The sequence below is a fragment of the Oryctolagus cuniculus genome, chromosome 3, assembly GCF_051225735.1.
Source record: "Oryctolagus cuniculus isolate XC-2025 breed Fujian yellow rabbit chromosome 3, ASM5122573v1, whole genome shotgun sequence".
NCBI classification, from domain to species: Eukaryota; Metazoa; Chordata; class Mammalia; order Lagomorpha; family Leporidae; genus Oryctolagus; species Oryctolagus cuniculus.
The window spans coordinates 137,779,224-137,795,113 of NC_142869.1; the positions used below are offsets into that span (position 1 = coordinate 137,779,224).

The 15,890-nt window shown below is 42.8% G+C and overlaps 1 protein-coding gene and 1 long non-coding RNA gene across 11 annotated transcripts in view; one reads left to right on the plus strand and one right to left on the minus strand.

Annotated features, from left to right (window-relative positions):
* The window catches only part of NAMPT (nicotinamide phosphoribosyltransferase), a 37,195-nt gene extending 25,812 nt beyond the window's left edge, over positions 1-11,383 (plus strand). Inside the window, exons 8-11 of the mRNA XM_002712033.6 lie at positions 612-731; positions 5,847-5,987; positions 7,148-7,282; positions 10,175-11,383. Of these exons, the coding sequence (XP_002712079.1) occupies positions 612-731; positions 5,847-5,987; positions 7,148-7,282; positions 10,175-10,285 (507 nt within the window). The 3' untranslated portion in view covers positions 10,286-11,383. The remainder of the gene's footprint in view (positions 1-611; positions 732-5,846; positions 5,988-7,147; positions 7,283-10,174) is intronic.
* LOC138849036 (uncharacterized) overlaps positions 1-15,890 on the minus strand; it is an 80,113-nt gene that overhangs the window by 11,108 nt on the left and 53,115 nt on the right. For 6 of the 10 annotated variants that reach the window (XR_016230959.1, XR_016230956.1, XR_016230958.1 and 3 more), the window contains exon 2: positions 8,640-8,695. This is a non-coding gene — a long non-coding RNA (uncharacterized LOC138849036). The other 4 variants (XR_016230963.1, XR_016230962.1, XR_016230961.1 and 1 more) reach the window with 4 other exon arrangements.

Here is a 15,890-nt window from a genome sequence, read left to right on the forward strand (position 1 = left end):
TTGGGAGACAGTTTAAGTCTGTAAGTATTTCAGCTGCTACAAAACTGAGTAGCCAGTCAATGAGAACACTTGGCACAGTCTGCAGCCTGGCTTTAATGAAGAGGAAAGGAGAACTTAAGAGAATGTGGATTATGTGTGCTGCACGTCCTGCTGTCTGACTAGCACAGTTTCGCTGCACTTTGTGATTCAAATGGACTTATATTTGAAATATCCCTGACACAATTAAACCAAAGGTTGTTGGACATAAGCAGAATAAATCTGAAGTCATAAGTTTTGTGAAATGATGCTTTGTATATTTCTCAATATATTTATTGGTTAAATATTCTAAAAGGATTTTTTGCATGGGTATGATTTTAAAGAGGTGAGGTGGAAAATTTGTTTTGAGCCACTTTATGGTATCAGTTGAGCTAATAGCATAGGATGCCTGTTTTCTCACATTGAAAAAAGATCGGGACTAAATTTCAGAGGGCTCACACATTAGGGTTATAAAAAGTTTAAAATAGTGTAATTGGTAGAGTCTCAGGATTGTCTAAATAAAAAGTTAATTTCTTAACTTTGGAAAGCTTGTTATACTTTCAGTTTTAGTTATTTGTGTGTGTTTTTCCATATAGGTTTTGGATATTTTAGGTAAGAAATTTCCTGTTGTTGAGAATTCGAAAGGCTACAAGTTGCTGCCACCGTATCTTAGAGTTATTCAAGGGGATGGAGTGGATATTAATACCTTACAAGAGGTAGGTGTCTGTCAGTGAAAGTTCCAATAAGACAATCCTTATACTTCAGTTCCTTTTTACTGATAACGCATTAATAATTTAAATGTGATTGTTTCTTCATTAGTGTTTATGATGGTATATGTCTCCTCTGTGCACTGCTTAGAATTTAGAAATAGTAGCTTGAAATAAGAATTACCAGCCAAATCACACTTTTTTTCCCAAGATTTATTTGAAAGAGAGAAAGAAAATCTTTCATCTACTTGTTCACTCCCCAAATGGCCACAATGGCCAAGCTGAGCTGATCCAAAGCCAGGAGCCAGGAGTTCTTCTGGGTCTCCCAAATGGGTGCCAGGGCCCAAGCATTTGGACCATCTTCCACTGCTTTCCCAGGCCGTAGCAGAGAGCTGGATCAGAAGTTAGAGCAGCTGGACTCAAACCAGCACCCATATGAGATGCCGCCACTGTAGCCAGTGGCTTTACCTGCTGCACCACAGTGCTGGCCCCCACACTTACTCTTCTACCTTCATTAGCCACCCAGGATGGTGAGACTACAGAAGTATCACTGTGAAACAAAGAATGTGAGTCAAGGACTGACACATCGAAAAGCCTTGATTCTGCTCACATGGATCTATATTTTAACAGGAGGGAGCTTTACAGACTCTTAACAGTGTGTAATTCACATGGTGTTCGTGGGTACCAAGACTTCAGTGATCCTAATTTTTACAGTCTTACAGATCCTAGTTAAAATGAGGCAAAAGTTTTAGGAGACGTATTTGGCTAACCTTCATACTAATGACAACATTCAATGATTAATTTAAAGGAGGTGATAGCCCATTCTATAATTTCTGAAAGAGCAAGAAAGGGAATTTGACAATTTTGCTTTGCATATATACTAAATTGGATGTCCCGATTTTGACAAAATGAGAAATCTGCTGTATTTCCAACAACTGCCTTGTCTCCTGGACTGTGAGCCATCCCAGGAGGTGTGCATTGTAGCCCTGCTATAGGTTTTTTTCTAAAGATTTATTGAAAGTTAGAGAGAGGAAGAGAGAGGTCTTCCATCCATTGGTTCACTCCCCAGATGGCTGCAACAGCTGAAGCTGCACCGATTAAAAGCCAGGACCCAGGAGCTTCTTCCGGGTCTCCCACATGGGTGCAGGGGCCTGAGGACTTGGGCCATCTTCCACTGTTTTCCCAGGCCCTAGCAGAGAGCTGGATGGGAAGAGGAACAGCCAGGACTAGAACCGGTGCCCATGTGGGATGCCAGCGCTTTAGGCCAGGGCTTCAACCAACTGTGCCACAGCGCCGACCCCATCCCTGCTGTAGGTTTTTTTGTTGGGCCAAAACCAGCAGTGTTCTCTTTCTATTTGTCTCAGAGCTCAGTCTGTGGTATCACTGAGGTTTCTCCATCAGTGACTTAGTGCATTAGTGACTTTAAAAATTACTTATTTGAAAGGCAGAGACAAAGATAAGTCCACTGGTTCACTCCCCAAATGCCTACAACATCTGGGCCAGACTGAAGCCAGGAGACTAGAACGCTCTCCAGGTCTCCCACATGGGAGGAGGGTTCCAAGTACTTGAGCCCTCAGCACCTGCTGCTTCCCAGGGTGAAAATGAGCAGGCACCTGGGAGTGGGAGTGGAGCTGGCACCTGAACCCAGCCACTGTAATAGAGGCGATTATCTTAAATATAGCTCAGCATTATTTTTCCTTTCCTCCCCTGTAGCTGTCCTACAATTCTTTCTGTAACTGTTTCTTCTACACTTCTAGGAAACTTCTCTGAGCTAAACTAATTTGATCCAGAGGTATAATAGAAGATGTTGGTCTTAAGTAAATATTAATACGTTTTTAATGACATACATGTATATAAAAATACTGCAGAAGCACTCATACATGACTCATGTAATATAACAAATGTAATTAAGTCCTGTTGGCATGATGCCTCTCATATCAGTTAAGTTGTGTATCTTAGGAATGACGTGAGAAAGCACTAGTCAAAAGAAGACTAGTATCTATGAGTGATGTTTGCCAACTCATATTTTAATACAAAGAGAACAGATTTCATGTAATTCATAGATGCAATTCTACCTGTACCCTGCTTCTCATAGTCTCCCTCCTTCCTGTCTTTAATTTTTGCGAAGACATGCATGATTTCAATATACTCTATAATCATAGGCTTAATTCACCACTAAATACAATATTCAACAGGTCAAAAAAGACCACAGTTCCACAGGAATATAAACAAGAGCTAGCAAACAATTGTATCACAAGGTTTCTATTTCATTCCTACAGATGTTTTGTATTCTATGTTAACTGCCAATATCAGAGAAAACATAAAATATTTGTGTTTTGGGGACTGGCTTATTTCACTAAGCATAATGGTTTCCAGTTGCATCCATTTTGTTGCAAAAGAGAGGACTTCATTCTTTTTTAGGCTGAGTAGCATTCTTTAATGTGTATGTATCACGTTTTCTTTATCCAGTCATCAGTTGATGGATGTCTGGGTTAATTCCGTGTCTTAGCTACTGTGAATTGAGCTGCAGTAAACATGGGGGTACAGATCACTCTTTCATATGCTGACTTCAAATCATTTGGGTAAATTCCCAGGAGTGGAATGGCTGGGTCTTGTGGTAGGTCTATATTCAGATTTCTGAGGAATCTCCGTTGTGTCTTCCATAATGGTTGTACTAGTTTACAGTCCTACCAGCAATATATTATGGTATCATTTCCCCACATCCTCGCTAGTGTTTTGATTTTTGGATGATAGCCATTCTTACTGGGGTGAGGTAAAACCTCAGTGTGGTTTTGATTTGTGTTTCCCTGTTGGCTAATGATTCTGATCATTTCATGTGTCTGTTGGCCATTTGAATTTCCTCCTCTGAAACATGCCTGCCCCATCCATGGATAGAGCTAGGCATACCCAAAGCCGGCTGCCTGTTCGTGCTCTACTTGGCAGTTTGAGTTCAGGTGCCTGTGCTAGAGGGAGGGCCTACATGGTGCCTCGCCCCTGCCAGCCCTCCATGCCAGACTTAAAGTCACAGTCGACTGTAGGTTATCCCTCCAGTTAAATCCCCTGGTCACGCACATGCAAGCCACAGCAATCTATTCGCCTTTTTAAGGTGGCACTTCGTCCTTGTGGGGGATGGGAAGAAAGCAATGTGCCCTCCCTTCCCAGGGTTAGGTGGGCACCTGCAGGCCAGCCTCAGTCAGTGTGGTGCACAGCATTCCCCCTCAGTGACTCACGTCACTCCTCCTCCAGCCCCTGCTGTGGGGCCCCCCACCTGTTTTTACTGTCCTCACTGCTCCGTGGTATCTTTTCTTTTTGTAGAATTTCCACTGCAGACTCCTCTCCAACTCTCCCCCTGGGAATGCAGTTACTCGGCTTTTCTTTTGTTACTGTCCTGTGGTCAAAACATATCAGCACATCTCTTCCCTATTTAGCCATTTTGGATCTCTACCTCCAGGTTATATCTAACCAGATTTCCTTCTGAATTGTTTGTTAATATTTTGAAGAGTAGTTTTTCCCTAGTTCTGCAATTTCCTGCTAACAGAAAAATTCAAATTGGGTTCAGGTACAAAAAAAGACTTAAGACTGGGTTTATGAACAGCCTAAAGGAATCACTTAGAATTGTGTGGGTTTCCATCTTAGTCTTGCAGAATTGGTCGGGATTTAAAAAGGTTGGTGTGGCTGGTGTGGCTGGTGCGGTGGTGTGGTGGGTAAAGCCACCGCATGTGATGCCAACACCCACATGGTTCTAGTCCCGGCTCCTCCACTTCCAATCCAGCTCCCTGTTCATGCACCTGGGAAAGCAGTGGGAGATAGCCCATGTGCTTGGGTCCCTGCACCCAGGGGGGAGACTCAGAGGAAACTTGGCTCCTGGCTTCAGCCTGGCAGATGGAAGAGCTTGATCTCCCTCTCTCTAACTCTGCCTTTCAAATAAATAAATCTTTTAAAAGAAAGGGGTCGGTGCTGTGGCGTAGTGGGTAAAGGTGCCACCTGCAGTGCTGGCATCCCATATGGATGCCAGTTCAAATCCCAGCTGCTCCACTTCCAATCCAGCTCTCTGCTATGGCCTGGGAAAGCAGAAGATGGCCCAAGTCCTTGGGCCCCTGCACCCATGTGGGAAGACCCAGAGGAAGCTCCTGGCTTTGGATCAGCACAGCTCTGGCTGTTGCAGCCCTCTGGGGAGTCAATCAGTGGATGGAAGACCTCTCTCTCTGACTCTCCTTCTCTGTATAATTGACTTTCAAGTAAACAAAAAATCTTTCAAAAAAAAAAAAAGTTGGATTTTTGTTTAAAGTGCTTAGAGTTTGACTTTTTTTCCCTCAATTTCAAGACTGCAAAGAAAAGTCAATTTAAGGCTAAGGATACTTGGGAAGAATATGCTGTATTTCTGTTAGTAGTCCACCTAAGTCTCTTAAACTTATGATACTCTAATCACGTCTGAAAATTCTTTCCAAATAAAACAGCCCTTCAAGTTACTTCCTTTTGGTTATAGAAATTAAAGTAATGGTTACTATATCTCACTTGCCATTTTTGATCATAAAAGTGACTATGTTAAGAATGCAGATGCTAGGTAAATAAAGCCCTACTTGAAAGAAATACAGATAAGATACAAATGTTTAATACCAAGTACAAGGTCCTTGACAGAACTGTATGTTCATACAGGTCTGCAACTGGCCTCTAGTTTATCATTCTCCCAGAAACGACCCTGTCATAAATCTGGAGAAACTGCCCATAATTGTGGAGCACCCGAGTAAGGTCACCGCCAGGATCTCAGCTGTGATGTGAGAGTATGTTCTACTACTCTCTTGCCACCAATACCCCTTGACCATTATATGCGTTGTGTCGTAGGATACCATGACGTGTCATTACATGATTTGTTGGTGATGACAGGCATCCCTGCAGTCTAGGAACTGGGGACTAAAGCGTCAGTCTCATTTCTTTTGCTGTTGGCATCTAGACAATCTGGTGATGAAATACGGGGTGGATCTTTAAAAGAGAATGGAATCTAATTGTCCAAGCCTTCTTCTTGACATGCAAAATGACTCTAGGATGCTTTATTCATTAATGTTGCCCTTTAAAAATTACCCTCATCCTCTGCCAGATTACTTAAGGTTTTTGTTTATCTTCCAGATTGTAGAAGGCATGAAACAAAAAAAGTGGAGTATTGAAAATATTGCCTTCGGCTCTGGTGGAGCTTTGCTACAGAAGTTGACAAGAGACCTCTTGAATTGTTCCTTCAAGTGTAGTTACGTTGTAACCAACGGTCTCGGGGTGCGTTCTCCAACTCTTTGCCCCTTGGAGTTAGTACCTCCTCTGTGTGTGTAGATGGAGGACAGGTAGCCAGAGTCAGGATAGTGTGATTCAGGACTGTTGATGTATTGTCAAGGTGCTGTTGAACTTGACTCACAAACAAGGAAAGAAAAACGCTCGGAGTGGTAACGTGGCTGAAGAGAAGCAACTCAGGAAAAGGAGGAACTATGAGTTGACAGGCGATGTCAGAGAAGTCATGCAGGTTGGCCCTTTCACACTGGGTCAGGACATCCTTTTGGGTCAAAAAATGGACCATATTTGGGTGGGCATGTCACCTAAACTGGCTGTCATACATTAAAGATAAGCAAGTATGTAGTCACTGTCCAAACAGTGGTTTTAGGAAGGTGGACTGTGCGGTTCAGATCCCAATACCCCAGTCATGCTCCAGGAGCCATAGAACAATTAGGACGCTTAATAGCAGTTCCACCCTTCCATAGCCCCTGATGGGATTCTAGGGAGCAGAGGAGAGGGAGGGTGAAGCTAAGCACACAGGAGCTGGCTTCCTGCCCCCCACGCTCCTGCCTTTATTGGCAGAGTTGTGAGATTACTCATCCCACTGCCATTACTGGTCCTGTCTGCTGGGTTTGCCTCCTTTTGTTCTGAACCTGAAACACTCCGCTGTCTTCAGGCTCAGTCTTTGGCTTCTGATAGTAGCAAGGTAACAGTAGCAAGTAACGAAGGGAAAGATCATGAAATAGGAAACTTGGCCTTAGTAAGACCCTGCCTCCCTCTCCAGAGATTGTGTCTATGCAATATATAAATGTGTGTGTTGGTTTATTTGTTTCTGTGGTGTGTGTATGCTATCTTTAATGTCCGGTTGAAGACATAGTTGTAATATAAAAAGGTCACATTTGACTCTGCAGTGACTTCCTACAAATGGAATATTACCTTTTCTGATTACTCAGGAATAGCTATCAGGATTCCTTTTTCTCAGAACAAATGGCTGTCCTTCAAAACAGCCTAAAAGCTGTATTTTTGTTTGTAGTTCTTTTTCTAAAAGCCAGACATGGATTGCTTTAGTTTTACCCACAAAGGGTCGTAGAACATGAATTGTATATGTACTTTTTTTCAAGTAAGAGTTTAGTGGACATGTAATTAGTCTCTCTCAATTTGGATTTCAGATTAATGTCTTCAAGGACCCGGTCGCTGATCCCAACAAAAGGTCCAAAAAGGGCCGCTTATCTTTGCATAGGACACCAGCGGGGAATTTTGTTACACTGGAAGAAGGAAAGGGAGACCTTGAAGAATACGGTCATGTATGTATCTGTGATTTTTTTTTTTAATTTAAACAACAACAACAACAAAAAAAAACAGTAATAAGTTGGTGTTCCAAATTATAAGAAGGAAGTTTTTGTGTTGTATTTTTACAATTGTTTACTGTCAGGTACACAACTGCTGGTGCAGTGGGTAAATCCACCACCTGCAACACCAGCATCCCATACAGGCACTGGTTCGGGTCCCAGCTGCTGTACTTACGAACCAGCTCCCTGCTAATGCACCCAGGAGAGACCTGGATGGAATTCTGGGCTCTTGGCTTTAGCCTGGCTCAGCCCCAGCCATTGCAGTCATTTGTAGAGTGAACTAGCAGATGGAAAATCCGTAATTCTGACTTTCAAGTAAATAAATACATGATAAACTCTTAGGAAAAAAATAAGTGGACAGTTGCTGACCTGGCCTACTCAGAGAAGATGAAAGACAGAGGTTGCCGGGTTAAAGGTACAAAGCTTGCGTATATGTTGTGTGAAATAGTTTATAGCAGTTTTCACACTGGCCAGCATGGCAGTGATTGGGGGTCTTCAACAAGTTCATTTCAGAAATCATTCACTGACAAGATTAAGATGAAGAGGCATAATCAAGAGGACTTTTTAAAGGTACTCTTTAGATTTCCAATCAGTAGTTGTGGTTTGTTTTTTTTTTTTGTTGTGTTTTTGGTTTTTTTAGATTTTATTTATTTGAAAGGCAGAGTTAGAGAAGTAGACAGAGAGGTCTTCCATCTGCTGATTCACTCCCCAGATGGCTGCAATGGCCGGAGCTGCGCCGATCCGAAGCCAGGAGCCTCCTTCGGGTCTCCCATGGGGGTGCAGGGCCCAAGGACCTGGGCCATCATCCACTGCTTTCCCAGGCCACAGCAGAGAGCTGGACTGGAAGAGGAGCAGCCGGAAATAGAACCGGCGCCCCTATGGGATGCCAGCGCTTCAGGCCAGGCCGTTAACCCACTGCACCACAGTGCTGGCCCCTTCAATCAGTATTTGTACATAGAACTGGTGATTGCGATAGCAGTGACTATCTAAATTCTAACATGTTTTTGAAGAGAATTCAAAGATGTGATGTAGAGAAAGGCATAGACAGATCTTCCATCCATTCATTCAGTCCTCAAATGGCCATGCCAGGCATGAGCCAGACCAAAGCCAGGAACTCCATCTGGGTCTGCCACCTGGGTGCAGGGTCCAAACTATTTGGACTATCTGCTGCTGCTGCTCTCCCAGGCACATTAGGGAAGCAGAAGAGCTGGGACTTGAACCAGTGCTCCAGCTGGGGTCCAGCATCAACAGGCAGCCACAGCTCACCCTGCTGCACCACAACAGCAGTCCCTGTTTTTGTAAAAAATCTTACCAGGATCCAGTTCAGATGCTTTTCTTGAGTCTCTTCATTCACAGCAATTGTACGAACTGAAAAAAAAAAAAAAACTGTTAGTGTAAGATATAAAAACAGGGTAGTTGATTCAGGTTCTAACAGTGAATCTTTGATTTAATGAAGTCTTGTGATTCAACTCAGCCAAACTGGGAGTTTGCAGTATGCTCAAGTAGACCATGTGATCAGCTGGTTCTAGCATACCAAAGCACATTTATGTTCCTGAACTCAGATTATCAAGTTTAAGGTTTTTAAGCCACTAGATTGAAACAAACTCAGTTTTAGAGGGGAACTATTTATATCCTCAGAAAACTTTATACCTGTTATTTTGTATTTTGATTCTTTGTTCTGTATCATTTATTGTTCATATTACTTTTGTATTTTAAGATTTTTGAGCCACAACTCATCACATAACTTATTTGGGGGGGATGTGTGTGCGTGTATAAGTTTATCAGACTCACTTTCTATATACCACTGGGCACATTCACAGCTACTAGGATTTTCCAAAATTACTTTATCCCAGATGAACCATAAAGTCATTGAGACCGAGGGCTGAAGTAAAGCCTAAATTATTTTTAAAAGAAATGGATTTTAAGAGTATGTGAATGAAAAAAAAAAAAAAGTATGTGAATGATATACTAGAACATTTGGGATAAAAGTTTGTAATCACCTAGGCATTTTGATTAATATATATGTGTGTGTATATATATATCTGTATATAGGGACCAGCATTCTGATAGGTGGTATTTAGATTTATAAAAGAATTTGTACAAGTAGAGCAATGTAATTTGAGCAACATAATGACAAAAATATCCATGTCATACCCCTTAGTCATTGGACTACGTGATGGAGAATAAGATTACTGCTATGGAATTTTTCGCAGATAACTGAGACAAGAGTGGGTTTACCAGAACCCAAGGGAGTTTCATCCTAATTCTTTTCATTATTAAGTTTGCATGGACTTCTGGAGTGTACAGAGTCTAACTCGGTCACCATGCATTAGTCAAGAAATCAACACCTGTTTGTTTTTTCGTGACTGGCACTTTCATTAAACATCTAGTGACAGGTTTCGTCAGTGTTAAATCTGTTATCAGGAGTAAGGGAAGGTTCGGCCAGCTTTGCTTCCTATGCTGTCAGTAATGATTTTCCTTGCCAGTTGTATTTTGGCTGGGCAACCAGGCATCTTTTTGCTTAGACAAGACACTGGTCAGTTTGGTGTGCAGAAAACTGGCTTAAGAATGGCATAGTGTAGTAATCTGATGATATATTAACCTGTAATAATACTGTTAATACTGATGCATATTAGCAGCCTATCAGGAATGAGCGCATTCCCTTTCATCAGAGTTGAAGCTCAGTGACTTGCCCTTTTAGGTAGGACCTTGCTCTCTGCTGCACCAGCGTTCTGAGCACTCTCAGCTTCTCTGTCCCACTTGACTTAGGTAAACTCATGCGAGCATGACTGGAGTACTTTGCCTGATGGTCTCTTTAATATGTTCATTACCTTTACATTTCTTCAGGATCTTCTCCATACTGTCTTCAAGAATGGGAAGGTGACAAAAAGCTATTCCTTTGATGAAGTAAGGAAAAACGCACGGCTGAATATTGAACTGGAAGCAGATCCTCATTAGGCTCTGTCTTAGGATGGGCATGTGTGGCTGCGTGTGTATGCGTGCCTGCCTGCACGCATGCGTACACCTGTGTGTATGTAGTACATGATGTTTATTGTACAGATGCCTGAGGTTTCTTTGTGTTTTATGATACATTACAGCCAAATTATTTGTTGGTTTATGGACACACTGCCCTTTTTGGTTTTTTGGTTTTGTTTTTTTTTTCCAGTGTTTAGGTGATCTCAAGTTAGGAAACACACATAACCATGTAAAAAAGATTAATGCTAAAGCAAGCTTTTTAGGGCCCTTTGCCAATAGATAGTAATTCAATCTGGTATTGATCTTTTCACAAATAACAGAACCGAGAAACTTTTATATATAACTGAAGATCACATAAAACAGATTTGCATAAAATTATCATGATTGCTTTATGTTTATATTTAACTTGTATTTTTGTACAAACAAGATTGTGTAAGATATATTTAAAGTTTCAGTGATTTAACAGTCTTTCCAACTTTTCATGATTTTTATGAGCACAGACTTTCAAGAAAATACTTGAAAATAAATTACATTGCCTTTTGTCCATTAATCAGCAAATAAAACATGGCCTTAACAAAGTCGTTTGTGTTATTGTACAATTTGAAAATTATGTCAGGACATACCCTTTAGAATCACCATCTTCACTGCCCCTTGTAGAATATGTACTAATCATTCTACACTGAAGAAAATAATGGTTCTTACTGGAATGTCAAGGCACTGTACAGTTATTATATACTTGGGTCATTGTATTGTACCAGTGAAATGCCAAATTTGAAAGGCCTGTACTGCAATTTTATATGTCACATTGCCTGTGGCTCTATTATGCACCTCAAGATTTTAAGGAGATGTTTTTAGAGAGAATTTCTGCTTCCACTATAGAATATATACAAAATGTAAAATATTGACAAAAGTGGAAGTAGTGTATTTTAAAGTAATTACACTTCTGAATTTATTTTTCATATTGTATAGTTGTTATGACTTAAATGAATTACTGGAGTGGGTAGTGAGTATACTTATTTTAAATGTTTTGATTGTTATATTTTTAAGTTTTTAAAAAATTAAATTGGATATTAAATTGTATGGACATCCTTTATTAATTTTAAATCAGATCCCTTAATAAGTAACACTCAAGCAAGTTTTTTAAAGAAGGTAGACTGTCTACAGTTAGTACAATGGTGAGTTCTAATGGAAAATCAGGTTGAGCTACTGCAGTGTTCAGTGCCAGAAAGTTCTAGCGTGACTGAGCGCCAGACTCTGAGTCATCACGTCTGACTGGAGGGAGACCTGTTTTTTCCAAATGGTCCTTTTCTATAGTTAAGTCTGTGTGCTGAGGTAGGAGTAGGAGTGGGCCAGGTGGGGCCACCGGCCAGGTTTGGCAGAGAGGAAGTGGTTGCAGTGGACACCAAGTGGTCTATAAAACCTGGCCCCCTTGAACAAAGTCACACAAAAGTTCACAATCCCTCTAAGACAAAGAATGTGCCTTGCATTTTAAGAGAAATGTTGATTTACAGGAAGGGTCTCAGTCATTAATACTAAGTCACTCTCTTTGGTCCTTTTCTTTCTCATTTAAGAGTCTGACACCAGAAGACTGATGTAGAAAAACCTTCACAACATGACATTAAATGTGAAATTTTTAAAACTGAAAAGCCATAAGTCATCTGTCTTAAAACAATTACACGAGAATCTGTCAACATTAGAATCGAGTTACAGAAGGCATTTCCTAAGTGGTGTTAGGAGGAAGATAGGTTTTTGCAGATGATTCTATAAAGAGCTACTTAGAACAGTAAGCATCATTTACCTTTTTTCTTGTTTAAATTTTATTTGTATCACGTACTTTAGTAGAGAGTCTCCATCCTGTAATCCCTAATAGGAACCACTTTAAATACATTTTTAAAATCAGGTTAAAGATTAGAAGTATTAACAAGAACATACCTTTCTTCATGCAGTGTGCTAAGGGGCTTATAAACAAGAGAAACACTATTGCCAGTAACAAGCTGCCTGACAACCACCCATAATTTCGTCTCTGCTTAAACACTGGAGTTAATACCACAGACAGTATTCTTTGTGTTCTGTGTCACCAGCTTCAAGGTATCTAGAGGAGTTTGATCTGGAAACTTGGAGCGAATGCTAAAAGCTGTACAATGGTACATGACCATAGATTAGGACTCGGAACCAGGTAGTCCTATGTCGGTCACTAAGCACTTAGTGTTTGACCGTCCCTATGCTAGGCATCAGGTGGCTACAGGAATGTCAGCAACTCTGCTGTGTTGCCCCAAAATTAGCCTGACTCTTCCAGACTAAAACAAGTGGCGTGTGGGTTTAAAACACTAGATTTGTAGTTCATAGTAATTCCTCCTCTACCCTCTTTCATAGGATTTTAAATAGGAAGTAGGTGTTCTGTGTAAAGACTCTTAATTTATTTGTATCCTATACTTATGCGTAAAATGGTTTTTACAATTATCCCTTATTTCCTTTCTTGAAATAAGTTATAAAATTTTTTATAATGAAATTCATCTTGAAAAAATTAGAGAAAAATGGCAAGGTATTTATTGTTTTGTTTGCCATGACAATTTAGAACTCATAACCAAATATTTCGTAGTTTCACATTCCTTTTTAACCCACCTAGTGGAGAATGTCAGCTTTTCTCCCAAGTTGTATGTCAAATTCATTCTAGTATGTACTCAACATCCAAGGTAAACATGTAATAAACATGGAAATAAAGTTTTAGCTCTATTAGTCAAATGCTAAATGTGACTTTGTGCTTCAAGTAATGCCATTTCTGCACTACCCCGTGTACTGACTCCCCCAGTTCCAGGGGCTGGAGCTGAGAGGAGGGAGTGTGGAGGACCACTCCTGCTTTCTGCATCTGCAGCTCCGAGGAGGGCGATGCCGCTGCCGAGAACCCTGGAGGGGTGCGAGTGGGGGGAGAGCCCAGCAGCTCCTGCACCCAGGTCTAAGGTTTCCCTCCTGGATATTCAACCGCATCTGCTAAGGAGGTAGACGGCAACGTGTGTGTCAAAGTGTGACCTGGGTGCGCAGGTGCTCGTGAGAGTCACACCAGATATTTTTCAAAGGAGAATGTGGAACCTAGGAATGTAGCAAACCTAGGCCCTAGGGCCAGTGCCAGCCACTGTTTTCAAAAATGATTTCACTGGGACACAGCCACACCCATCCGTTTCATCACCGCCACTGGCTGCGGTCCTGCTGCAGAGGCAGAGTGGCGGAGTCACAGCGGAAGAGCGTGGCCTGCGGTGCCGAGAACAGACTGGCCCTTTTCAGAAAACAGGGCGAACTCTGCCAGTCAAATCCTGAAGGTCTGATGGCACAGACCAGAGGGTAGCTGAAGAGTGAAAGGAAAACCAGGAGGAGCAAAGCCCAGAAGCCAAGGAAGCCCTTTGAGCTCAGGGGCCGAGTGCTGCTGAGAGCGCCCGCCGAGGGAGGACTTAGAGCAGCTGCTGACGGCAGCCACCGGGCAGGCAGGCCCTGGTGCCTCGGAGCCCTGCCCAGGCCGAGACTGCTGCACAGCCCTTCCGCTGCGGGGAGGGACGAGGAGGGAGTGAGGCAGTAGCATGCCCGGCTTTCTCTCCGAAAGGGGCAAAGCTGAAGAGCACACAGGTGGTCCGTCATGGCTGAGGGTTCTAGAGAAGGCGGAGAACAGGATCCAGAGCACGTGTGGAGGATTGGCCTGGCGGGAGAGGCGGGCTCCTGCTGGAGAGGAGAGGGTGCCGAGGCTCGGCTTTGCTCTGAGCTCAGGCTCAAGCCTGCTTGAAGGTCATTTACGTTCTTCCCAGAGAAAAGGAGCAGCGTTCTTGGGCAACAGAATTCCATTCAAACCGTTCTTGCTGGCCTGCTTTGCTTGGTTTTCAATTCTATAGTTTTCTACCAAGGTTTTGGTTTTTGTTTTGGTTTGGTTTGGTTTTTTGACATAAAATGGCACCAATATTGTGTCCTTTTTACCCGACTGGATCGGCGGACGTGCTTACGCATGCTGTGGTGCCTTGATGACAAGGTCAGTTCCGGTTAGGTCATGTTGAGGAGCTGGAGGGAGTTACCAGATCTCAGCCTGGGGGAAAAACTCATCTCCAGCTTCTCGCTTTCCGATCCTCAACCAACGAACATGATCCTGATTGTTACAGCCTTAAAACTTAAAAAAAAAAAACACACCCGCTCTATAGCGCCAGCTCCAGTCTGCCTTCTCCCGGTCACATCAGACTCTGTTCACTGCTTCACCTCTTCCACCTCTTGTGTATTCACCTCCTACCCTGTTCTCACCTCTCACTCAGCACCGACCCAACTGCCAAGTGAGTACATTTAGGTCTTATCCGAGGCCTCTCCTGCACTTGCCACCACTGATGCTCACTCCTTGGAACTGCCTCCTTGTCCTCCATAATGTGCTTGGGTCTTAAACCTCTGACTGTGCTTGCCCACGCTGTCGTCCCCATGGTTCCTTGGCCAGCAGCAGCCATTCCTGAGGTGTCAGCGAGGAGTCCTCTGCTAAAACCACCATGCATTTTTATCTGCAGCCCAGAACTCTCGAGTCTGCTGTGACATTCCCACTGCGGTGCCTGTCCAGGGCAGCAAGTTCAAACAGCACATCCTACCCAGCTGTGCCTCTCTCCTGATCGGCCGGCCGTCCAGGAGAGATTACCTTTTATGAGCCGCACAGTCCTACTGATTGACCTCCTAACATTATGATCTAGGTTCTCCAACTCCTCTTGCAGGCCCCCCAGTCTGTTCCTGAAAGACTACAGAAATTATCTAACAAGTGAACAAGTGTTACTTTCATTCCAGGTACCAGAGTACTTTAGCAGAATCTAATAGCATCCGTCCCACGCTTAACACACCTGTGTTTTCTTCAGTATACTAGCTGATGCTGAGAATCCAGCCACCTGCACAGAGCTCTCCCTGACCTGCCCACGGCACATGGGTGCCTCAGGCCTCACCCTGCATTTTCTGTGCCAGGACCACAGCCTTACTGTGCCCTGCGCATGCACACGCGTGCGTGCGTACGCGCACACACACACACACACACACACACACTTTTTCCCTACTTCTCTGCCTTTACAGATTTTGACCAGGGATGCTGCCTTTAAGTGATACTTATTGTAGGTGTTAATGCCCCATTTTGGCTGACAGCACCACCAGGAAGCCTTCAACTCTCATCCACCCTCCTGTTGGCCTCTGTAGGTATTGAGTGTATTTCCAAACTAGCACTCAGAATTCAAGGGCTGTGTCTTGTGAGACACACTCATCTCTATCTCCCATCTGCACATAGTAGACACTCAAATGTCTGTTAAGTAAATTAATATTACTAAGACAAAGTGCTTTAATAACCTCTTTAATACTAATACCCTGAACAGTTTCCTAAGTGGTTTTTTTTTTCACTGTCTTTAAAATTCTTAAGGTCATGAAGTAGCTGAGGTATTTGTCAAAATATAGATTAGAAAGCTATCGCACTGGGGCTTGCGCTGTGGCGTAGCGGATAAAGCTGCCACCACATATGGGCACCAGTTCAAGTCCCAGCTGCTCTACTTCTCTGCTATGGCCTGGGAGAGCAGTGGAAGATGGCCCAAGTCCTTGGGCCCCT